At 43.8% G+C, this 26729-nt stretch overlaps 1 protein-coding gene across 1 annotated transcript in view; it reads left to right on the forward strand.

Moving 5' to 3' along the window:
- The first annotated feature begins 210 nt into the window (after window positions 1–210).
- The window catches only part of LOC124788821 (serine/threonine-protein phosphatase 6 regulatory ankyrin repeat subunit B-like), a 187669-nt gene continuing 161150 nt past the window's right edge, over window positions 211–26729 (forward strand). Inside the window, exons 1-2 of the mRNA XM_047256102.1 lie at window positions 211–543; window positions 26453–26545. Of these exons, the coding sequence (XP_047112058.1) occupies window positions 211–543; window positions 26453–26545 (426 nt within the window). The remainder of the gene's footprint in view (window positions 544–26452; window positions 26546–26729) is intronic.

Here is a 26729-nt window from a genome sequence, read left to right on the forward strand (position 1 = left end):
CCCAGTCATCACGAGGCAGAGAAAATACCTGACCCCGCCGGGAATCGAACCCGGGAACCCGGGCGCGGGAGAACTTGCAATGTTAATCATATAAATATGTCACCTAGACAAACATATTCCTGAAACTCAATTACTGTACATTAATTATTTCTGAGTGTTGGGATTTTTTCCGTCATTGCATTTATTCAGTGACCACGTGCAGTTAGAACCATGTTCCTTACACTAGCTCTATGTTTTCTGCAGTGGGTGGAATCGGTACTGGCGGAACAAAGAGAAGCGAGAGCGCCGGGAGGTCTGTCGGCGCTGCACGTGGCGGCGGCTGTGGGACACCCCGAGGTGGTGCAGCTGCTCAGCCGGGGCTTGGCGGTGCACGGCCAAGACGCCTGCGGCTGGACGCCGCTGCTCTACGCCGCCGCCTGCGCGGACGCCGGCCGCCGCCGGCACACGGTGCTGGCGCTGCTGGAAGCGGGCGCCGACGCGGGCTACGAGGCGCCCTCTGGCGACTCGGCGCTCTCCCTCGCGGCGTTAGCCCGGCGTCTGGACGTGAGTACGGTCTGTTCATTTAGCGTATGGAAGGCTGTAGAAAAATGTAGCACACTTCATAGACAAAAAAGATCAAACAAAAACAAGAAACTACCTTCATCTACAAATACAGTAAGGTGACGTCATAGGATAGCAATATGCGTACATACAAACGGCGGATAATCCCGGGCTAGGAATTGGCAGAGCCGTAATTTCTACTCAGGTGAGGAAAAAGCTTTCCGACGTGATCAGGATTCCAAGATCGGAATTAAGAGACTTTGAACGCAGAATGGAAGCTGTAGCGAGATTCGAGGAATACACCATTTCGAAAATCGTTAGAGAACTCAGTATTCTACGATCCACCATGTCACTTGTGGGCCGAGAATACCAAGGCCAACGTCGAGAGCAGCAGCGTTTCCTAAGAGTTGACAAGCAACATTGCATAAATAACTACAGAAATCAACGTAGGATGTACGACGGACGTATCCATTAGGACAGTGCGGTGAAATTTCTCTCTTTTTTTAACCAGCATGAGATCACCTTCAGCGCCTCTCCTGGGCTTGTGTTCATAGGATGACTGGAAAACCGTGGCCTGGTCGGATGAGTAGCAGTTACAGGTAGTGAGAGCTGATGCACCTGGGGTCTAGCGGTTGCATCTTTGATTACTAACAAAACGATCTTGGTACCGCGTTCGAAAACCGCCATCGCTTTAATATTGATCAATAATCAACATTGGTAGCCGAAGACCTCCGGCATAAGAAGTCAACCTCATTCAGTCAACGGCCTTGTCAAACACGACTGAGGAGGAGGCAGAGGTTCAGGGCACTCTCTTGTCCTTGGGATGGGACACTGCCCCTAAGGGCGGAACAATAAGCAATGATCAACGGCATGCGGATTCAGGAGGCCATGGAAACTCCGTTCGCAAAATATTCTGGAATAGTCGCCCATTCGGATCTCCGGGAGGGGGCAGCCAAGGGAAGGTGAAATGACAAAAAGATTGAATAATCAACGAAAGGCTACGTTCTAGAAATCTGGGTGTGGAATATCGGAAGCTTGAATGTGGTAGGAAAGCTAGAAAATCTGAAAAGGGACATGGTAAGGCTCAATCAAGATCTAGTAGGAGTCAGTGAAGTGGAATGGAAAGAGCACAAGGATTTCTGGTCACATGAGCATAGGGTAATATCAACTGCAGCAGAAAATGGTATAATGGGAGTAGAATTCGCTATGAATATAAAGGAAGGGTAAAGCGTCTGTTACAGTGAGCAGTTGAGTGATAGGTTTGTTCTTATCAGAATCGAGGGCAAACCAACAACGACAACGATAATTCAGGTTAAATGCCGATGTCACAGACTTAAGATGATAAGACAGAGAGAGTATATGGGGATACTGAAAGGGTAATACAGCACATAATAGTCATGGAAGACTGGAACACAGCTGGGGTAGAATAGAAGGTTACAGGAGAATATCGGCTTGGGACAACAAATGAGAAAGGGAAAAGACTAATTTTCTGTAAGTAATAGCGAATCAGCAAGAGGATGCGGTATACTTGGAAAAGGTCGGGTGATGCGGGAAGATTTCAGTTAGACTACACCATGCTCATACAGAGATTCCTAAATCAGATACTGAATTGTAAGGCGTACCCAGGAGCAGGTGTAGACACAGATCACAATGAAGAAGAGTCGGCTGCAGTTCAAGAGATTAGTCAGGAAGTGTCAATAAGCAAAGAAGTGGGATATGGAAATATTAAGGTTCACGGGAAACGAAGTTCTCTAAGGCAGTGGATACAGCAATAACGAATAGCTCATAAGGCAGTGCAGCTGACGACGAGTGGACATCTCTAAAAATGGCAGTCACGGAATTTGGGAAGAAAAACATAGGTACAAAGTAGGTAGCTGCTAAGAAATCATGGGTAACCGCAGAAATACTTAGGTCGATCGATGAAAGAAGGAAGTATAAAATTGTTCAGGGAAACTCGGGAATACAGGAATAGAAGTCGTTGAGAAATGAAATAAATAGGGAATGCAGGGAAGCTAAGACGAAATGGGTGCACGAAAAATGTAATGAAATCGAAAAATAAATGGTTGTCCGAAGGTGGCGTTAAGAGCGAGGGTGGTAGTATTAAGAATGCAACGGGAATTCCACTGTTAAATGTAGAGGAGGGAGCGGATAGGTGGAAAGAACTTATTGAAGGCCTCTGCGAGGGAGAAGATTTGTGTGTGAAATCTTATGGGACTTAACTGCCAAGGTCATCAGTCCCTAAGCTTACACATTACTTAACCTAAAGTATCCTAAGGACAAACACACACACCCATGCCCGAGGGAGGACTCGAACCTCCGCCGCGACCAGCCGCACAGTCCATGACTGCAGCGCCTCAGTCCGCTCGGCTAATCCCGCGTGGCCGGAGAAGATTTGTCTCATGTGATAGAAGAAGAAACAGGAGTCGACTTACAAGAGATAGAGGATCCAGTATTAGAATCAGAATTTAAGGGAGCTCTGGGGGAACTGGCAGCAAAACTACTGTTCACATTGATGTGTATAATGTATGAGTCTGGTGACATACCATCTAACTTTCGGAAAGATGTCGTCTACACAAGTCCGAAGGCTGCAAAAGCTGACATTTGCGAAAGTTATCGCACAATCAGCTTAACAGCTCATGAATCCACGTTACTGACAAAAATAATATGCATAAAAAAGTAAAAGAAAATTGAGGATATGTGAGATGGCGATCAGTTTCGCTTCAGGAATGGTAAATGCACCAGAGTGGCAATTCTGACGTTGCGGTTGATAATGGAAGCAAGACTAAAGAAAAATCAGGACACGTTCTTAGGATTTGTCGACCTCGAAAAAGCGTTCGACAAAATAAAATCGTACAAGATGTTCGAAATTCTGAGATAATTATGGAAAACCTATAGGGAAAGGCGGATAATACACTGCATGCAGAATAACCAAGAAAGTCTGAATGACGAAGAATGAAATGCTCGGATTAAAAAGGATGTAAGTCAACTGTTCATCAACATCGAAGAAACAATGATGGAAATAAAAGAAAAAGTTCAGGACCGGAATAAAAATTCAAGGTGAAAGGATAACATTGATACGATTCGCTGATGACAAAGCCTTCCTGAGTGAAAGTGAAGAAGAATTACATGAAATGCTGAATGGGACGATCAATCTAATGAGCACAGAATACAAATTCAGAGTAAATCGGAGAAAGACGAAAGTTATGATAAGTATCAGAAATGAGAACAGCGAAAGACTTAACATAAGCACTGATCGTCACGAAGTAGATGAAGATGTAGAATTCTGCTACCTAGGCTGCTAAATAACCAATGATAAACGGAGCAAGGAGGACATCAAAGGCCGACTAGCACTGGAAAAAAGGGCTTTCGTGGCCAAGTGAAGTCTACCAGTACCAAACATAGGTCATAATTTGAGAAAGAAATTTCTGAAAATTTTCGTCTGTAGCACAGCATTGTATGGTAGTGAAACGTGGACTGTGGGAAAACCGGAACAGAAGAGAATCGAAGCATTTGAGATGTGGTGCTACAGACAAATGTTGAAAATTAGGTGGACTGATAAGGTAAGGAATGACAAGGTTCTGCGCAGAATCAGAGAGGAAAGGAACATGTGGAACTCTGATAAGGTGAAGGGACAGGATGATAGGACATCTGTTAAGACATGAGGGAATGACTTCCATGGTATTAGAGGCAGCTGTAGAAGGCAAAAATTGTAGAGGAAGACAGAGATTGGAACACATCTAGCAAATAATTTAGGACATAGGTTACAAGTGCTACTCTGGGATGAAGAGGTTGGCACAGGAGAGGATTTCGCGGCGGGTCACATAAAACCAGTCAGAAGACTGATGACACAAAAAAGGGGGAGATGGTAGTGACCTAGTGTGGCACAAACCTCATGAAGCCATAGACCCAAGTAGTCGAGAAGGCACTGTGCAAACTCGTGGTGGATTCTCAATGGTGTGGGCTTTGTTTAAACTGAGTGGCCTGGGTATCTGGTACAACAGAACCGATCACTGACTGCAAATGGTTATGTTCAGCTACGTGGAGTTCCTTTGCACGCATTCATCGACTTCATGGCCACAAATAACTAGGGAATTTTGATGAATGACAATGCTACATGTCATCAGGCCATAATTGTTCGGAGTTAGTTTGAAAAACATTCTGTGCAATTAGATCGAATGATCTGGCCACTCAGACCGCCCCATATGAATCTTATCGACCATTTATGGGGCATAATCGAGAGGCCAGTCCGTGCACAAAACTTTGCACTGGTGACACTTTCGCTTTCGTGGCCGGTTTTAGAGGCATCATGGCTCGATGTTTCTGCAGGGTATTTCAAATGACTTGTTGACTCCGTGCCACGTCGAGTATCTGCAGTACGCTGGTGAAAAGGAGATCCGACACGACATTAGGATGTATCCCATGATTTCTGTCACTTCAGTGTTTATTACTCTACCACGACATTATTGCACCAGGACTTTCGTGGCCGTTATTAGAAACACGTTTCGACGTTACAGCAAACAAGTTCAATTTTAACTAAGGTAACCGCATCGCACTTCGAAAGGTTTCAAGACGGCTGTGCATATCCTAACAAGTGTTTCATCAGGTCCTCAAGAAATATCACGACAAAAATCGACAAAACTCGACAATAAGCCGACCGAAGCGTCCCCAGTCCGAGCTCAAGTAATATTGTGGTTGAGTAATACCATCTACATCGACACTCCACAAGCTCTCTGAAGCAATTTTCACAGGACCAAGAAAGAGGAAGAGAATGCAAGCTGGTCGAGTTTTGTGGCGGTGCGAAGCACTGCGCAGAATGAAATGTAGAGTACGACATATCAGAACTTTGCTTCGTGGAGAGGAACGTAATCAGTCACATAAAACATCTCTTCCTATGTCAAAAGAAGATATTACTGGGTTACATGGTGTTAAGTTGAAGGCCGTGTTTTGATTATAACTTACATGTTCGAATGCACCAATACGCTGTCACACTGAAGACCTCTCCAAATCGGTTTTGTACGATTATTTATAATGAAACGACTAGAATCGTCATTTTGAAGGTAATGGGTTTCTCGTCTTCCATGCTTTTCGTATTATAATTGGCTGGCTCTGAGCACTATGGGACTCAATTGCTGAGGTCATTAGTCCCCTAGAACTTAGAACTAGTTAAACCTAACTAACCTAAGGACATCACAAACATCCATGCCCGAGGCAGGATTCGAACCTGCGACCGTAGCGGTCTTGTGGTTGAAGACTGCAGCGTCTTTAACCGCACGGCCACTTCGGCCGGCTTAATATAATTGGAGTGCCACAGAAGTATGCAATTTAAAGAAGCCTGTGTATGCAACATTTTTCAAAAACTTGTTGTTTTGCGTACGAATTGTTGTTATTACCTGTCGGCCAGTGACATACCAGCAGATAAGGCCTTCATGTCACCTGAGCTCAAAGACACAGAACTAAATTAATGTGTGCCAACTATGAAGTAATGAACAGCAGAGAAGACTGCAATCTGGAATGTTGCCACTTCACATCCTTCTTTCTAGGCACTGTTTTTATTCAATGTCTCATGCTTTTCCTTACACGAATGAGCCATACACGATTTCTTTATAAATATCTGAGTATTCAGATTTTATCGACATAGAATTGAATGGTCAGCAGTTTCCACCTGTAGCTACTGAGATGTTGTGATGTGTTGCTGAGGTTGGCAGCCTTTGGAGGCCAATGCTGTTGACATTAGCAGCACTATGTGTATGATATGATGCTGTCTCACTTGGGGAACTGCTCCTCAGCTGTGGAGGCAGCCATGACGGCAGTGTATGGAAGTAGTAGGGCAATGTATATTCTGGCACATTTTGTTTGTGTGGGTTGCATACATTCAGGGGCAAACTTGATTGATTTATGAAACCCTGCGCCTGCCCTTAAGCTACTGTTAAACTAACTGATTCATGATCTTTAAAGGATAATTATGATGCCCTGGGGATAATCAGTACTTCTTTGGCTAATTAACTAACCAAATCAATTAATTACCTCCTCCCCTCCTGGGAAATTCCCCAGCCCTAACCTGTCTCCTCAATGTCCCCCTTCCACCTAGAAAAAAACTGGAGGACAAATCGCTCAGTGTGTATTGAGCTGTTGGTGTGGAAATGCAAGTATTACTCTGTCCAGCAAATACATATCCTAATTATGTGATCACACTCCTGTAGATTAGGGGAGTTGTCTTCCAGGAAAATTTATGCAAGTGTGCTTGCCTTGACATGCAGGTATCAACTGAGCTACTGCACAGTGCCACCACCTGAGGATGTTCTGCTTATCGCCATTTCCCTCCCTAATCCTCCCAGAGAAAGTAGTCTAGTATTACCGTTGAGCTGGTGGACTGCAGGGATCCCATGACAGGAAATTTAACTACTTGCAGAGGGTGCAACAACATATTACTTATTTATAAAGTTCAATTTGGAGGGGTTGGATATCTCCATTAGTTGGGAAAAGCTCATCATTCTCTGCTCTTTAGGAAGATACAGGTCTTGTAAAACACTTCAAAAAGAAGTGGCCTGCAACTTAAGCCCCAAACAAAACATCAGTTGCTAGGGCCCCTTTAATCCCAGAATACTTCCTGATTTTCTCCCTAACACACACTTTCTGTACCAGGTCAGTAGAAGCAGCTGCTCTATGTGCTCACCCTGCTGTGCAGATACTGACGGAGGTAGTTTACAATACCATTGACACAGGATGATTGGAGAAGCAACTTTTCCATCCTTCCTCCTTCCAGAGTCCCCTCCTCTGTCCTCCCTTGCCACATTGGTTACTTCCTGGAAGAAAGCCTCAGGTGCCAGCAACTATTTGATCTAAATACTTCCGAAATTTCTGTTGACACACCTGCTCTCTCTCTCTCTCTCTCCAGTAGGAACTCAGCATGGATGGTGGCAGAGCTGTGGCATCACCAAGTCCCATGAGGCACATAGTCCTGGCAGAAGGCGCAGACCAGTCTTGAATCTATTACTTTTGCTGGTAAAACCCAGTTGTGACAGACTGTCCAACATAGTTCTGATGCTGTGATTGCAGTACTAGTTTCCAGTGGCAGGAAGTGATCCTTGCCTTAAAATCCCACTTATCCGGATGCCTCCAATGCCCAATTGCTGTTCTAAAACCTGGTACCTAGGCATACCACCATAACAAGTGCCACCCTTGTCTATTGACATCGACCTCTTGTTGCAAAGTAGCTGCTGTGCAGCGTGGTGCTATATAATGCTATGCTCAACTGTGCTTGCGTTGCAGTCCATTGGAGTCTTTTATTGTGACACTTATGTCACTTCAGAGGTGGCTACCGACCCTCTCCTTAATTCAGTCGAGCAGTGTGGCCCATTGGTTAGCACACTGGACTCACATTCATGAGGATGACTGTTCGGATCCATGTATGATCATTCTGATTTTGGTATTAAATGATTTCTTTAAATCGTTTCAGGCAAATGGCAGGATGGTTCCTTTGACAGTGCATGGCCGACTGCCTTACCCATCCTTCCCTAATGCAATTGGACCAATGGACCCCAAATCACTCCACCCTTAATGCAATGCTCTGCACCACAGTCCACACTACTTATCTCAACATAGACTTATAATTTTCTGCCCAAAGACTGGGTAACAGCACTATACTACTGACCCCAAAGATTCCATCCAATGGTTAACCTCCCTTCCCTCCTGCCTGGAAGACTTCTCCTGCCACAATCTAGAACCAGTATGCTCCCTGAAGCAGTGATGACTTTCCTCCCATTATGCTTACCCCATTACCCATCCTTCTTTCCCTCCTCACCCAAGATTGCTGCTTCTGTGCGACACATACAGTCGCATACTCGCCAAAGCTGGTGGAGATAGTGTCCATGTGCATGTGATGCGTGCTTACTTGTATGAATGTGTGTGTGTGTGTGTGTGTGTGTGTGTGTGTGTGTGTGCGTGTGTTTCCCCTTTTGAATAAGGTTCAAGAAAAGGCTCTGAGCACTATGCGACTTAACTTCTGAGGTCATGAGTCGCCTAGAACTTAGAACTAATTAAACCTAACTAACCTAAGGACATCACACTCACCCATGCGCGAGGCAGGATTCGAAACTGCGACAGTAGCGGCCGCTCGGCTCCAGACTGTAGCGCCCAGAACCGCACGGCCACTCCAGCCGGCTCTCAATAAGGCTTTGGACAAAAAGCTGAAATGTGTAACCATTTCTTTGTCACGTGTGTTTGTAACTTAATGTGTGATCTTCATATTGTGTAGCAATTTGTCCTTTTCAGAATGTTGCTGATACACCAACCTGGACATCCCAGATTTTGTGTACACAAAACACAGAGATTACAGCAGTAATACTTTAGTGCAAAAATTGTTTACCATGATGTACAAGAGACATCGCGCTTCTTGCGGTTGGAGACTTCCGATTTTTCTTGTTTCAGGTCTATTGTATTTCACATGTTTTAAAAATTCTCTCACTGCTTATCAACATTGATCTGGCAAGAATTTCCTATGGGTTTCACTGACTGGATGAATAAAGAAATAATTTTTTTCTTATATGGAACACATTCGTAAATTTCTATCACACTAGTATTAAGGGAAGTTTTGAAAGCCCATGTCCTTACTGTCTGGACTCTGTCTTTTGCCCTCTATCATGATCATTGCTATTACATTTTCTCTTAATGTATGCCACAGGCTGAACGACATGGACCACATATTGACAAGGGAGCAAATGTGCATTTTAATATAGCCAATGTGGCACCCATGGCCTACAGGTAGCGTTTTTGATTAGTAATGTCATAGGTCCCATGTTTGAACCCTGACATAGCTTGAATTTTTAATAAAGATCATAAACAATGGCGTCTAATGACTTCCAGCATAATAAGCCACCCTCGTTCAGACAACAGCCTTGTGAAACAGGGTGAAGGAGCGGACAGAGGTTCAGGGCACTCTGTTGCCGTTGGAGTTGGTAGCAGCCCCTAAAGAATGAAGAATCACCAATGATCAAAGGCATGAGTATGCAGAATGCAATGGAAACCACTGCATTAAAAACACATCACGTTTATCCACACGACATGTGGCCTGTATCTGAAAAAGTGTCATTATCATCTCTACACTGGACTAGTTCCCCACTTCGGATCTCCAAGAGGGCACTGCCAAAGGGTAGGTGACCAAGGAATAATGACTGAATAACCACAGAAACGGTAACTTTCTTTGTAGCTGGACGTGGAATGTTCGACGTTTGGACATGGTAGGGAAGCTAGAAACTGTGGGAAGGGAAATTTGAAGCTCAATCTAGATATAGTGGTGGTTAGTTACGTGAAATGGAAAGAATACAATAATTTCTGTTTACATGAATATGGGGTAATATCAACAGCAGTAGGAAATGGTATGAAAGAATTAGGATTCTTTATAAATAGGTAGGTAGGGCAGAGAGTGACTTACTGTGAACAGTTCAGTGATTGTTGTCGTCAGAATTCACAGCCAACTAACGCCGATAACGATAGGTCAGGTATACGTGCCGACGTCGCAAGCTGAAGACAAAGTGATAGGGGAAGTGTATGAGAATACTGAACGTGTAATTGAGTACATGAAGGTAGATGCGACGCGCAGTAGCCGCGTGGTCTGAAGGGCCTTGCCACAGTTCGCGTGGCTCTCGTCGTCGGAGGTTCCAGTCCCCTTTGGGACATGGGTGTGTTTGTCATCCTTAGCGTGGTTAGTTTAAGTTAGATTACGTAGTATGTTAGCCTAGGGACCGATGACCTCAGTAGTTTGGTCTATGGGAACTTACTACAAAAAAAGGAAGATGAAATTCTGATAGCCGTGGTGGACTGGAATGAGGATGCAGGGGATGGAGTAGAAGAAATATTACTGGGAATATAGGTTTGGCACTAGGATTGAGAGAGGAGAGAGTCTAATTGAGTTGTGCAATACATTTCAGCCAGTAATAGCGAATACTCTGTTGAAGAATCACAAGAGGAGGAGTTTTACTTGGCAAAGGCTGAGAGGCAAAGAAATTCCGTTAGATGACCTTGGAGTGTAACGCGTACCAAGTGACAGATATAGACTCAGATCGTAATTTTGTAGTGATGAAGAGCAGGCTGAAGTTAAAAGACTGGTCTGGAAGAATCAATGGGCAAAGAAGTGGGATATAGAATACTAATGAATGAAGAGACACTCTTGAAGCTCTCTGAGGCTATATAAACTGCGACAGGGAATAGCTCAGGAGGCAGTTCAATTAAACAGGAATTGACATTTTTTGAAAAGGGCGCTCACGGAAGTGGAAAGAAATACATAGGCACAATGAAGGAAACTGCGAAGAAACAACTAGCAACAGAAGAAATACTTCAGCTGATCGGTGAAATAAGGAAGTACAAAAATGTTCACCCTAAGTGAGTATTACTGAAAATGGGCAAAGAAGTGGGATATAGAATACTAATGAATGAAGAGACACTCTTGAAGCTCTCTGAGGCTATATAAACTGCGACAGGGAATAGCTCAGGAGGCAGTTCAATTAAACAGGAATTGACATTTTTTGAAAAGGGCGCTCACGGAAGTGGAAAGAAATACATAGGCACAATGAAGGAAACTGCGAAGAAACAACTGGCAACAGAAGAAATACTTCAGCTGATCGATGAAATAAGGAAGTACAAAAATGTTCACCCTAAGTGAGTAATACTGAAATACAAGTTTCCTAGAAACCAAACAAATAGAAAGTGCATGTAAGCGAAGGTGAATTCGTAACAGGAAAAACTGAAAAAGAAATTACTGTCGGAAAGGCTGTCAACAGTACATTTATGAATGGGCACCTGCAGTAGTAAGGATACACTGCTCGTCGACAGTCATGTTCTCGCATGGCTTGTAACAGGTAGTGCAACTATCAGTACATAGGTTCCATATTTCTGAAGCAAGGCAAAATTTATCAGTTTCCGTGCATTGTATCTTTGATGATGTAGAATCAAACCTAAGACGAGTGTATATTTCGGTAAATCTGTTCCTTGTCATGGTGCTTTGAAAGAAAGGAGGTCCACACGTATTGCTCTATATGTCTTTGCACGAAATACTACGAGCACGATATGCTCAACGAGCGGAGAGTAATCGAATGAAAGCCTCTAGTTCTTTTAGGATTAGAGACCACTCATTTTTACGAAGTGTGCTGTTAGCCTTTCCTTCAGTGCACTTTTTTATCAGCTTCATGATAGGAATGCTGCCAAATAACCGCAACGCAGGGAGTTGAGAGTCATCTACTGCGTTTCGTTTGGCGTGTCCTGTCGGCCCGGGTGTCTCCCGTAACACATTCTGGGAACTGTACCTCCCTGCTGTGAAGCATGGCTCAGTCCGTGTCCAATTGGTGCCATCAGAACTTTCAACTTCGTTGCCAGAGACTGAATTCCGCCCGGCGCTCCGTCTTCCTCGTCCACGAAATGCTGCTGCTCCACGACAGGCACCAAATGCACCGCGACCATCTCCACCCATGGCAGCTCCGTCAACTACACCGACCGCCACGCTGTCGCCGTCTTAAGAGTCGTCCGCAACACCCAGATCATCACCCATTTTCAGCTGAAAATTGAATCTTATTTGTATATGAAAGTTCTTCGTAACCTAAGAGAGATAGTGAACGACGGCTACAGAAGAGTCACAACAAAATTTGATTTACGTGCTTATGTCACATGATCAGTGATAATGCGTTTGAGTTTTGAATGAAGATGTATTTGTCTGTGACCTACCAACTTCATGTGATAGCCGACTGACAGATCCTCCGACCCGCCGTTGTCGTCTTCATTCAAGGCCGCTTCCCGCCTTGTGAATACGGAGGCTCGTCGTCGGGAAGGCCGTACATGCCCTCAGGCAGAATCAATGGAATCGACATCTAAAGAAAAAATAAAGAAAGCTGTACAGTTGATAGTGCACTCGTCAGTTTGAAAAATTTGCTAGAATGTACCATGCTAACTTTGTACAAGAGGTAGGTCATCGTCAGATGGTTCACAATCACCTGAGTCAGCAGTTGGCACTTGAAAGTAATTGTCGTCCATCTGTGCCCTAGTCTCACTATCAGTTTAGTCACTCGACTTTTTTCTGTGAAATGTTCTCCAGATGGTAGAAAATATCAGCCAACGTAAAGCCGCGTAATCTTGTTTGAATGGTGTGAACTCGCGAAAATAAACTGCAAGCCCGTGACCTGACGGAATGTCCCAAGCTACAAGCCTTGATGATGCTCTACATCAGTGCGGCTTTCGTTTCGTTACGGACTGGCAACAAGCAGACTGACAAAGTGACCAGAGAAGCCACAGAATAACATACAGGGAGGGGAAACCCCCCTCTACACCACGTCACTGACGTCTGGACAGCCTCAGTCCGTTAGGCTTGGCTGCAGACAAATATATACAGATAGGAAACATCTATAAGGACGATCCGCCTGACATCTGCTGTCATTTACTGGAGCTACGAGCATAGCCCCGGATGAGTGGTGTAGGAAGGAGGGAGGGGCCTTCCCCCATGTACAAGTTATTCTGTGCCTTCCCCATATCACATCGTCGGTCGGAATGTCGTAAGTCTGTGGGATAAAGAAACACACATTCAAATTCTTCGTATTTCAGGTTATTTTTGTCCAAAACAGTCGTACTTAAACACCCCCTGAATAGCTGAGAGGCATCCCCAGGAGATATTTAGAGTCTGAAAACCAGTGTTACTGATGACAAACTGCGTCAAATTGCGTGTTGATCAAGAATGGTCCACTTCATACTTTAGGTATAACAGGTAAATTTCTCATACTTTCATAAGGAGTAGTGTGATAAACTTTTGGTGAGTTGTACAATCCCATAAACGATTAAAACGTTTCGTATTTATTACGATTATGAGGGAACAGAGCCCACGACAAACACTCATAGGTAAAAAATAACCCACGTGCTACTTGTAACGTTAAGAGAGCTTTGAAAGACTTAAGATCGAATAAGGAAGAAGGAGGAACGATCAGCAATAATCAACGGCATGAGGATGCAGAAGGCAATAGAAATTGCTGCATTGGAGACACATAAAGTGTATCCATAGGACATGTGGTTTATAACTGGGAAAGTTTAATTATGGTCTCTCCACTGGCAAAAGATTACGGACTAGTTCCCCATTCGGACCTCCGGGAGGGGACTGCCAAGGATGAGGTGACCACCAGAAGGAGACTAAATAACAAAAGAGAGGATAACGTTCTAGGAGTCGTGGCAGGGAACGTCAAAACCTTGATCTGGTAGGGGAGCTAGAAAATCTGCAAAGGGAAATGCAAAGGGCCAATCTAGATACAGTAGGCGTCAGTGAAGTGAAATGGAAAGAACGCGTGGAGTTCTGGTCAGATGACTATATGGTATTATCAACAGCAGCATAAAATGGTATAACGGGAGTGAGATTCAGTATGAATAGAAAAGTAGGGCAGAGAGAGTGTTACTGTGAGCAGTTCAGTGGTAAGGTTGTCTTTACCAGAATCGGCAGTAAGCCCACAACAACGACGATAGTTCAGGTATACATGCCGACTTCGCAAGGTGAAGATGAAGAGATACAGCAAGCATATGAGGATATTGAAAGGGTAATACAGCACATAAAGGGAAGTGTAAATCTAATAGTCATGGGAGACTAGCATGCAGTTGTAGCGGAAGCAGTAAAAGAAAAACTTGCCGGAGAATATGGGCTTGGGACAAGGAACGAGGGAGGGGAAAGACTAATTGAATTCCGTAATAAATTTCAGCAAGTAGTAGCGGATACTCTGTTCAAGAATCACAAGAGGAGGCGGTGTACTTGGAAAAGACCTGGAGATTCGGGAAGATTTCAGTTAGATTACACCATAGACAGACAGAGATTATGAAATCAGGAGTACCAAGGAACAAATGCAGACTCATGTCACAATGAAGAAGAGTAGGCTGAAGTTCAAGAGATTAGTCAGGAAGTTCAATACGCAAGCTGAAAACGAAGAGATCGAGAAAGTATATGAATATATTGTAAGAGTAATGCAGTACGCAAAGGAAGCTGAAAATCTAATAGTGATGCGGGACTCCAATGTAATTGGATGGGAAGGAATAGAAGAAATGGTTACAGGAGAATATGGGTTTTGGGGATGGAATGAGAGAGGAGAAAGACTAGTTGGATTCTGTAATAAATTCCAGCTAGTAATAGCGAATACTATGTTCATTAAAAATTGGAGGAAGCATACTTTGAGAATGCCGGGTTATACGCGAAGATTTCAATTATGTTATTCCGTGATGAGGCACTGATCCCGCAGTCACACATTGGATTGTAAGACGTACCCAACAGCAGACCTAGACTCAGGTCTCGATGTAGTAGTGATGAACAGAAGGCTAAAATGTAAGTGATTAGTTGAGAAGAATCAAAACGCAAAGATGTACGTAGGAATGACGAGATATGCTTTAAGTTCTCTAAAACTATCAATACAGAAGTAAGGAATATCTCAGTAGACAGTACAGTTGAGAAGGAGTTGATATCTCTAAAATGGGCAATGACAGGAATTGGACAGAAAAACACACGAACAAAGAAAGTAACTGAAGACAAACCAAGAGTAACACAAGAAATGCTTCAGCTGATCAACGAAGGAAGGAAGTACAAAAGAGTTCAGCGAAGTTCAGGAATACAGACATATATATACAATCAAAAAATGTTTTGTATCACCCCAGTTCACAGAACTCCGAAGATAGACGTTGCCTATGGATATTGAATCACAGACAAAATCCCTTTGACTGTTCAGAGATATCACTAAATTCGCCCAACGACGTTAACAACCATACATGAGCAGCGCCCATTAGACGGAGGGGTTCCGACAACCGATCACTTCCAGTCATTCCACCAGAAGGTGGTACACGGCTCGTATTGTCTGAAGTTCAACCATGCCTAGACGATCAACACCGCGGTCCGATCGCGTCCACATTGTTACTTTGTGCCGGGAAGGGCTCTCAACAAAGGAAGTGTTCAGGCGTCTCGGAGTGAACCGAAGCGATGTTGTTCGGACATGTAGGAGATACAGGGAGACAGGAACTGTCCTTGACATGCCTCGCTAAGGCCGCCCAAGGGCTACTATTGCAGTGGATGGTTGCCACCTACGGATTATGGTTCGGAAGAACCGTGACAGCAACACCACCTTGTTGAATAATGCTTTTCGTGCAGCCACAGAACGTCGTGTTACGAATCAAACTGTGCGCAAAACCCCGCACGGTGTGTAACTTCACTCCCGACATGGATGGTGCGAACCATCTTTCCATCCACGACACCATGCAGCGCGGTACAGACTGGTCCAACAACGTGCCAAGTGGACCGCTCAGGATTGGCATCACTTTCTCTTCACCGGTGAGTGTCGCCTATGCCTTCAACCAGACAATCGTCGGAGACGTGTCTGGAGGCAATCCGGTCAGTCTCAAGGCCGTAGACACTTTCCAGCGAGTGCATCAAGGTGGAGGTTCCCAGCTGTTTTGGGCTGGAATTATGTGGGGCTGAGGTACAACGCTGGTGGTCATGGAATGCGCCGTAAGAGCTGTGCGATACTTGAATGCCATCCTCCGACCGATAGTGCAACCATACCGGCAGCATAATGGGGAGGCATTCGTCTTCATGAACGAGAATTCGCGCTCCCATCCTGCACATCTTGTGAATGACTTCCTCCACGATAACGACATCGTTCAGCTAGAGTGGCCAGCATGTGCTCCAGACTTGAACCCTATCGAACAGGCCTGGGAAAGATCGAAAAGTCCTGTTTATGGACGACGTGACCCACCTACCACTCTGAGAAATCTACGCCGAATCGCCGTTGGGGACTCGATCAATCTGGACCAACAGTGCCTTGATGAACGGGTGGATATCATGCCACGACGAATACCGGCATGCATAGGTGCCACAGGACATGCTACTGGGAATTAGAGGTACCGGTGTGTATAGCAATCTGGACCACCATCTCTGAAGACCTCACTGTGTGGTGGTACAACATGCAATGAGTGGTTTTGATGAGCAATGAAATGTTGATCTCTATTCCAATTTTCTGTACCGGTTCCGAAACTCTCAGAACCGAGGCGATGCAAAACTTATTTGATGTGTGCAAATAGCTAAGAAATGAAATAAACAGGAAGTGCAGGGAAGCTAAGAGGAAAAATGTGAAGAAATCGAAAATGAAATGATTTTCGATAGGCCTGACTCAGCATGTAGGAAACAACCTTTGCTGAAATTAAAATCGGCCGGCCTGGGTGGCCGAGCGGTTCTAGGCGCTACAGTCTGGAACCGCGCGACCGGATTAATATTTTTTAAGACAGGCATGTAGTGCTTTGCCCCTACTGTTGTATCAATACATTGAAGAAGCAATGATGGAAATAAAAGGAAGGTTAACTAGTGGAAATTAATTCAAGGTGATATGATATGAATGATACGATTCGCTAATGACGTCGCTATCTGCTGAATGGAATTAACAGTCTAAGTACAGAATACAGGTTGAGAGTAAGCTGAAGAAAGACGAAATTAATGAGAAGTAGCATCAATGAGAACAGCGAGAAACTTAACATCGGGATCATTTTTCACGAAGCTGATGCAAATTAGGCAGCAAAAACCCAATGACGGACGGATCAAGGAGGACGTAGAAAGTAAACTAGCACTGCTAAAAAGGACATTCCTGGCCGAGAGAAGTCGGCTGGTATCAAACCAAGGCGTTAATTTGAGGTAGAAATTTCTGAGAAAGTACGTTTGGAGTCCAGCATTGTATGGTAGTGGAACATGGACTGTGGGATAATCGGGACAGAAGGGAATTGAAGTATTTCAGATGTTGTGCAACAGAATAATATTGAAAATTGGTTGGACTGTTAAGGTAAGGAATGGGGAAGTTCTGCACAGATTCGGAGCGGAAAGGACTATACGGAAAAAGACGACAAGGAGAAGTGGCAGGATGATAGGGCATCTGTTAAGACATCAGGGAATTACTTCAATGGCAAGGGAGGGAGCTGTAGTGGGTAAAAACTGTAGAGGGAGACAAAGATTGGAATACATTCAGCAAATAACTGAGGACGTAGGTTGCAAGTGTTACTTCGAGATGAAGAGGTTGGCACAGGAGAGGAATAGGAGAGGCGGGCCTCATCAAACCAGTCAGAAGGCTGATGACTCAAAAGAAAAAAAAAAGGTAGAATTTCTAAAGTCATTGGGTAAGTGGAGAGACTACTACTACTCACGATGGTGTGTAGAAAACTATCAGACACAAAATTCCAAAGATTGCAAGAGCCGACAGTCGCAAGAACTATCACACAATCAGCTTAACAGCACATGTATCCAATTTACTAATTGGATTAATACAGAGAAGAATTGAATATAATATTGTGGATGAGGTTAAGTTTGGCTTTGGGATGGGTAGTGATACCAGAGAGACAATTCTGACCTTGCGGTTTATAAAGGAAGCAGGACTAAAAAAATTCAAGACGCGTTCTTAGGTATTTACAGGTCTGTAAAAAAAGATTCAACAACGTAAAGATGTTCGAAATTCCTTTATACATGAAGGTAAACTGTAGGGAAGGACAGGTAATATACAGCGTTTACAGGAGCCTGGTGTGAAAAATAATATTGAAAGACGAAGAACGAATTGCTCGGATTGAGAAGGGTGGTAGACAGTGCAGTTGTCTTTCGCACATGCAGTCCAGTCTATACATCGAAGAATCAATGACGGAAATGAAAGGAATCTTCAAGAGTGAAATTAAAATTCATGAATGATAACATTAGGTGATGAAAATGCTGTCTTGAGGGTAAGCGATGAATAATTTACTGTATATATTTAACTGTATGAACAGTCTAAGGAGCACGGAATATGGATTAAGAGTAAATCGAAGAAAGACAAAACCAATGAGTCGTAGCAGAGATGAGAAAAGTTGGAAACTTGACATCGTAACTGGTGATCACAAAGTAGATAGCAAAATGACCCATGACGAACGAAGCAATGATGACACGAAAGGCAAACTAGCACTGACAGAAAGGCTGTTCCTCGTCAAAGGAAGTATACCAATTTAAAACGTAGCTCTTAGTTTGAGGAAGCAATTTCTGAGTATGTACGTTTGTATTGTATGGAACATGGAATGTGGGAAAACCAGAAAAGAAGAGAATCGAAGCATTTGAGACATGGTGCTACAGAAGAATCTTGAAAATTAGGTGGACTGATAAGGAATAAGGAGCTTTTCCGCAGAATAGACGAGGAAAGGAATATGTGGAAAACAATGGAAAGTAGAAGGGTCAAGATGATAGGACATTTGTCGAGATATCAGGGAGTAACTTCCATGGAAAAGGGATTTGAATACATCCAGCAAGTTTCAAGTGTTACTCTGAGACGAAGAAGTGGGCAGACGAATAGAATTAGTGACGAGGCACATCAGAACACCAACCGAGACGGGAGGTACGTTAGGCGTGCGCCATGACAAGAAACGGTGTACTGCAAAGTGTAGTTGTGATACCACTATCTTTTTCCAGTCTTCCGTGTTCGATTCGTGAATGGCGCGTAGTAGAAGTGATTGTCGGTAAGCCTCCATATGAGCTCCAATTTCTCTAAAGTTCTCGTGGTAATTTTATGGGACGTCTTTGCGGCGATGTAATATGTCATCCAGCTCTGCCCAGAGCGTACGCTCTCGAAATAGAACAGTAAATCCTTACGTGATGCACAGCACGGCTGTTTAGTTCCTGGCAGTGGAGTTACTAAGCTTCGCAGTAAAGATCTCGCACCTACTAAATGATGCCGTGAAGAAACGCAACGTACTTCGTTGTTCCGTCACTTCTCCTTCTATGAATTTGGTAAAAGTTCCGCACCCTTGAGCCGCACACGAGAATGAACGAAGAAACGTTTGTAAGCCATTTCCTTAGCGGATGAATTACGTTCCTTTATGATCTTCCACTGAATTTCATCCAGGCATCTTCCCTTCCTACAACTACTTTGATATGATCACCCCACTTCAGTTCGTTTCAGATAGTAAGTCTTAAGTATTTCATGTTAGTGATTTGTCACCAATAGTGTAACCGAACAGTAGCGGGATCCTTCGCTTGATAGTGCGAATTTCCTTACCGATGAGAAATTTGGGAACATAATTAAAGTTCAGAGAGAAGATATATTAGGTCTGCTGATATCACTGAAATTCGGTCAGAAACAAAGGGTTTAGAACAGCATTTAAACGGTATAGATAGTGCCTTAAAAATAAATTAAAAGATTAAAATCAAGAAAAGTAAGACAAGGGTTAGCCCGCCCGGCTAGCCGCGCGGTCTATCGCGCTGCTTCCCGAGCGGGAAGGCGTGCCAGTCCCGAGCACGAAACCGCCCGACGGATTAGTGTCGACGTCCTGTGTGTTGACGAATTTGTGGATGGTATTTAGGCGATTTTCCATCTGCCTCGATGAATGTGGGCTTTTTCCCCTTATTCCTCCTCACTTACACCACATCGGCGATTGCTACGTACGCGTACACCATAGTTACTATACCACGCCAACATTTGGGGTACACTCGTCTGATATGAGACGTTCCCGGGGAGGGGTTCCACTGGGGGCCGAACCTCACAATAAATTTGGGTTCGTTGTGGGGCGGCGGTGGGTCGGGTGGACTGCTGTGGCCTGTTGTAGGGTTGTGAACTACTGAGGCCTGCGGCAAGACGACGCCTCACCATTGTTTCTTGATCCCTGGTTCAATACACAATACGCAAGGTAAGGGTAATGGAATGTAGCCGAACTGAATCAGCCGGTGCTGAAGAAACTAGATTACGAATTGAGTTACTACAATTAGAAGCAGTTGTGCTATTTGGGAGCGTATTAACTGATGAGGATCGAAGTACAAATTGTAAACTTGCAATTGCAAGAAATACGTTTCTAAAAAAGGCAAGTTTTTAGACATTTAATGTAAATTATTGTGTTACAAAATGTGTTCTGAAGGTATTTGTTTGGATTGTAGTCTTGACTGAAAGGAAACGTTAACGATAAAGACCTCAGGCAGAAAGACAATATAAGAAGAAAATCCAGGCTTTAGAAATGTGGCGCTATATAACAAAGCTGAAGATAGAGGGGTAATAGTAATAAAGGTCTGTTCCTTTACGCCCTAGAAATGGTAAATAATTAAAATGGCCTACATTTTTGCAAGAAAACATTTTTGCAAGAAGATATTTTTCCAACACGTTCAATAAGACTATCAATACAGAAGTAAGGAATATCTCAGTAGACAGTACAGTTGAGATGTAGTTGATTCTCTAAAATGGGCAATGAGGAATTGGACAGGAAAACACACGAACAAAGAAAGTAACTGAAGAGAAACCAAGAGTAACACAAGAAATGCTTCAGCTGATCAACGAAGGAAGGAAGTACAAAAGAGTTCAGCGAAGTTCAGGAATACAGACATATATATACAATCAAAAAATGTTTTGTATCACCCCAGTTCACAGAACTCCGAAGATAGACGTTGCCTTTGGATATTGAATCACAGACAAAGTCCCTTTGACTGTTCAGAGATGTCACTAAATCCGCCCAACGACGTTAACAACCATACATGAGCAGCGCCCATTAGACGGAGGGGTTCCGACAACCGATCACTTTCAGTCATTCCACCAGGAGGTGGTACACGGCTCGTATTGTCTGAAGTTCAACCATGCCTAGACGGTCAACACCGCGGTCCGATCGCGTCCACATTGTTACTTTGTGCCGGGAAGGGCTCTCAACAAAGGAAGTGTCCAGGCGTCTCGGAGTGAACCAAAGCGATGTTGTTCGGACATGTAGGAGATACAGGGAGACAGGAACTGTCCTTGACATGCCTCGCTAAGGATGCCCAAGGGCTACTATTGCAGTGGATGGTTGCCACCTACGGATTATGGTTCGGAAGAACCCTGACAACAACACCACCATGTTGAATAATGCTTTTCGTGCAGCCACAGAACGTCGTGTTACGAATCAAACTGTGCGCAAAACCCCTCACGGTGTGTAAGTTCACTCCCGACATCGATAGTGAGAACCATCTTTCCATCCACGACACCATGCAGCGTGGTACAGACTGGTCCAACAACGTGCCAAGTGGACCGCTCAGGATTGGCATCACTTTCTCTTCACCGATGAGTGTCGCCTATGCCTTCAACCAGACAATCGTCGGAGACGTGTCTGGAGGCAATCCGGTCACGCTCAAGGCCGTAGACACTTTCCAGCGAGTGCATCAAGGTGGAGGTTCCCAGCTGTTTTGGGCTGGAATTATGTGGAGCTGAGGTACAACGCTGGTGATCATGGAATGCGCCGTAAGAGCTGTGCGATACTTGAATGCCATCCTCCGACCGATAGTGCAACCATACCGGCAGCATAATGGGGAGGCATTCGTCTTCATGAACGAGAATTCGCGCTCCCATCCTGCACATATTGTGAATGACTTCTCCAAACATGTTGCCAGTGTATAGGTATCTCAATGCATTTTCCTTTTACTGCTTTCTCGAGGGACACACCCAAAATTTATATGGTTTTGGAATACTAATATGTTGACGTCAGAGTTGCTTAATTACACTTGAAATCACACATATCGGTAAAACTTCACCTTCTCTGCACTGTTTGTGCCCTGTTCCTGTCAAACAAAGTCAGCCACAGGATACAAGGTACACAACGTTTCCTGAAACGCAGGGTATTAAGCGAGTTTTTATATGGATTTTTTTTTTGCCTGGGAAATAACCTGAATACCATTTATTCAGGTAAACAATCTGGTGTCCACCACATTTTACGCTAAAAACGTATCGCTGAATAACGTATCGCATCGGACAGTTTCCAAAACTAAATGTCACGATATATTATTGACGGCTACAGCTAGCTTTAAACATAGAAACGAAACAACAGTTCATTTAGCGCTTAAATACTAACCAAGCACAGCTCAAAACAAATTAACTGTAGCAATAATGTAATGTGATAGAAACCAGGTGTATCATATTAATCGTATTTAACAGAAAAACTTTTAACCTTTATTTATTCAAATGTATGTGATCCTCTACAGTTTTTACTCTCAACAGCTCCCTCTAGCTCCATGGAAGTTATTCCTTGATGTCTTAATGTATGTCCTATCATTGTATCCCTTTTTCTACTGGTTATTTTTCATATAGCCCTTACCTCGTCTATTTTGAGGAGAAACTCCTCATTCCTTATCATTCCACCTAATTTTCAACATTCTTCTATACCACTATATCCTCAATGATTCGATTCTTTTCCTTTCCCGTTTTCCCACTCTCCATGTCCCACTACCATAGAATACTGTGCTCAAAACGTACATCCTCAGAAATTTCTTTCTCAAATTTAGACCCAAGTTTGGTAGTAGCAGACTTCTTTTGGCCAGGAATCTGCTTTTGCCAGTCAGCTCCTTATTTCTTCCTTGTTTCGTTGCTAATGGTTTACTTTGCTGGCAAGGTATGAGAAATCCTTAACTTCATCTACCTTATGATCACCAATGCTGATATTAAGTTCCTCACTCTCCTCGTTTCTGCAGCCTCCCTTTTTTTATTTTATCTTTCTTCGATTTACTTTCTGTCCATATTCTGTACTCAGTAGACTCTTGATACCATTAAAAGTATCCTGCAATTCAAATAACTTACGGGTTTGCAGCCGGGTGACGTCGTCGACCACCGCCGATATTTCGACAGGAGCACACCCTGCTATTCTCAAGAGGAAGCAATGTGCAAGGGAATTTAATACCTCGGTTCACAGAGGAGAAACAAGGAAGGTACCACATACAGAAGAAGTAACCGCAGAGTTAACACACAACCGAAGATAACCAACATCAGAAATATCGATAGAGACTATTAATCAACAGGTGAGGTAGCAGTAATTCTGTCCTGTTTTTTGATGAGAGGCAGAGCCGGATTCCAAGCAGATAACCAAAATCCACCATCTCTGGTTATAAGGTTGCTTGATGGTTTGATTTCAACAGCTTCCTTAATAACACTATCCCAATAGCTGGACGTGCAATCCAGAATCTCCGTGTTGTATTCCATAGGATGACCGGTGTCAAGGCAATGTTCTGCAACAGCGGATTTGCTCTGCTGTTGTGAGCGTGTTTGACGCTTACGTTCAGTACACCAGTCTTGCCCAGTCCTGATTGTCTGACCAATAAATGACATGCCACAACTGCAAGGAACACGAGACACACCAGCCTTACGCAAACCAAGATCATCTTTTACGGACGCCAGCAGGGCCTTAATCTTAGAACGTGGTCGAAAAACACATTTCACATATTTCCGCAAAATACGGCCAATCCACTTGGAAATGCTTCTTGCGTAAGGCAAAAAGGCAATAGACTTAGGTGCCACTTAGTTGCTATCGTCACTCTCACGTTACACAGAAGGCTGATAGTGCAATGGACGTTTGATCAGCCTCTCACTATAACCATTCTGATGAAAGGTGTCTTCGAGATGTGATACCCCAGCTGCTCAACTTTCAGGGTCTGAGATAACGTGGACCCTATGAACCAAGGTACGAAGTACCCCTTCATGCTGAGCTGAATGGCGACAACTATCACCTCGCAGATAAAAGTCGGTGTGAGTAAGCTTCCCTTAAACACAATGTCCCAACGTACCATCAGTCTTCCTTCTGACCAACACATGAAGAAAGGGTAGGCATCCATTTCTCTCCACCTCCATAGTGAACTGAATATTCGGGTGGATTGATTTCAGGTGTTCCAAAAATGGTTTAAATTCTCACTACCATGTGGCCAAACAACGAAAGTATCGTCTTCAGAGACTGAAAATGTGATCCTTGCTCTTGATCTATGGGAGTTTATTAACCGTTGATCCGTATCGTTTATGGACTTAAATATGTGTTTGTTTAAAGGAGTAATCACAGATTCCTATTCTTTGATAAGGAATTCTTAAGTTATATACCAAATATTACGAGTGCAAATATTCTCTCATTGTTACACTTGCGTGTTCTGTGGTTTGCACTGAAGGATGTGACAATAAATGCAAATCTGAAGTGAAGCGTTGAGGGTAGGTGACATATGGGACAGATGTACATTAAGTGTTACACCGTTAAGGACGATTAATCATTAAGAAATATAACCACAGATTAAAGAAAATTCTTCTAACGCAATTAACATCAATAGCAAATAATTAAGTCACGTCTCAGCAAATGCATCATGACCAAGTCTTTCAGTTCTATAACAATGTTGGATCGTCGAATACGCCGGACTACCGACACAGAAGGCTAAATTTTACCAAACAGCAATTTCTCCAAACCTAGAACTATCTTAATTGTTTACAATACTTAGGTTATCATGAACTACTCTAATTCGCATTTTTTGGGCATAACGGTTGAGTAGATAATTAACCTCTTATTTCATTCTGCTGGAACATTGAGCAGCAGCAGACGCTCGGGCAGTTCTTACCCCAGCGTGGCTCGGGAAACAGGATGGCTCCACCAGGAGGAGGAAACATTTACCCGAACTGGAAAGGGAGGGAACTCGTCTAACAAGAGCAACTAAGTTGGACGAAGACCATTTGGCGATTTTTAATTATTACCCAAAGCTTGCTGGCCAGCGGACGAAAATTACAAAGGTAGCTTAATTTGTGCTCACAAGAACTGATAACTTCTGCAAATGAGATTCCGGCAGAACTACCGCCGTGGTAGCAATACGGGCATTCGGGACTGAGGAGAGCCAATAGACCCAACATTTCAGACAGACCCAGCAACCGACATCGGTCGTGGCTAGGAGGATTACCAAATAGAAACTCTAGCACTACCTTAAAGATAACTAAATAGAGCACTGATATGCCACGGGGACCATACTCCCTAACACAAGAATATGCACATAGTAACAGTGACTAAAGTTAAATATGCCTATGTCCTAAAACACTACAGATATTAGCGAACATTAACATAATCCCGCATTTCAGACATCCATAACATTAATGGACTATAGTTTACTCTATCTTTCCGTCAGACAGTGCAGGTTTATTTAAAAATTTTAGAACGAGCTTATCCGAATAGTGACCGACGCCATCCGTGGGGATACAATGGCTTGCAGAAGATCCACAGCAAAAAAAATCTTCTTTTTGTTTCTTTTCTTTACGACGCGCGCCTTAAGTAAGTCAGCATGGCGTATCACAAACGCAAGGCAATTTCCGATCACAAACTCAAAGCATAGAAACGTTGCCACACGGTTATTAATATCTCCCGCAACACCGGGAGACTGACCCCGCCAGACGACGACCGTTGTACTAACTAGATGAAAAATCTTACTTTCAGTAACGACAGCACCTTCTGGAGGTTATTGGCAGCTGCAGACGGACTTCATAGCTTCCCCAGCCCATGACCGGAAACCAAACTTTGTTAACAGTTTTAAGGCCTCTTCTGTCCTCACGCCCCGGGTTTTTGGGCCCATCCAGACTTAGCATAGAGGGACCGAGCGTCCCGCTGCATAACGGTCGTCCAGGCCAATCACTCGTCTCAGCTGCCTCCTCCGCCCTGGGCACGGCACACAGCGCCTCCTCCCAGCGGGCGTGCTGGCAGCAAGCTTGCGGAGGCTCCGCAACGCCCTCTAGGAAAGGGCGGAAACTCCAAACAGCAGTAAATAAAGGCAAAAACAGGAACCGTGGCAAACGACACTGTTCACTATTATCTCAAAAAAGTTAAAATTATTTGTAGTGTGGAGTAGTTTTTTTTCTGAATTTTTCAGTTAGTTCAACAGGTGAGTGCGGAGCCGAATGACCAAATCAAATTGTAGCTTCTAGAATGTCCTGCTACGTATTATTGCTCAGACATTAAGGACGTAGATACACCTTATGATTTCGTTGAGTTCTCTATTTTGCCACCGTCGTTGAGGCTACCATGCAAGGTTCTACTCCGTGGCACAAACTAAATCACCGAAGCCTTTATTCCTTTTGCAGATCTAATAACTTAGTTGTGTACAATAATTGATCGTTAATTGGATATAACGTTCTTACAGGTGGTGACGGATCTCGCCGAGCCAATGTTGCTGTACAAGCCTCAGAATGGCTGGACCTACTTACACTGGGCCATCCATTCCAGAAACGTCCAGGTAATTTAAACATCTGATCCGTACTGTGGGAAAAGTTACTAACACTGTTTTTATGAATGCCAGAGTTAACTGTGGAAAGTAGCGTAGCTGTGAGCAATAGTTAGTCAAGAACGCGCCATTATTCCTTTTACAGTAACTACTCTGAATTTTGAAACATCTATATTCACATGATTACTCGGCACTT

Source organism: Schistocerca piceifrons, chromosome 3 (assembly GCF_021461385.2).
Source record: "Schistocerca piceifrons isolate TAMUIC-IGC-003096 chromosome 3, iqSchPice1.1, whole genome shotgun sequence".
Classification (NCBI taxonomy): Eukaryota; Metazoa; Arthropoda; class Insecta; order Orthoptera; family Acrididae; genus Schistocerca; species Schistocerca piceifrons.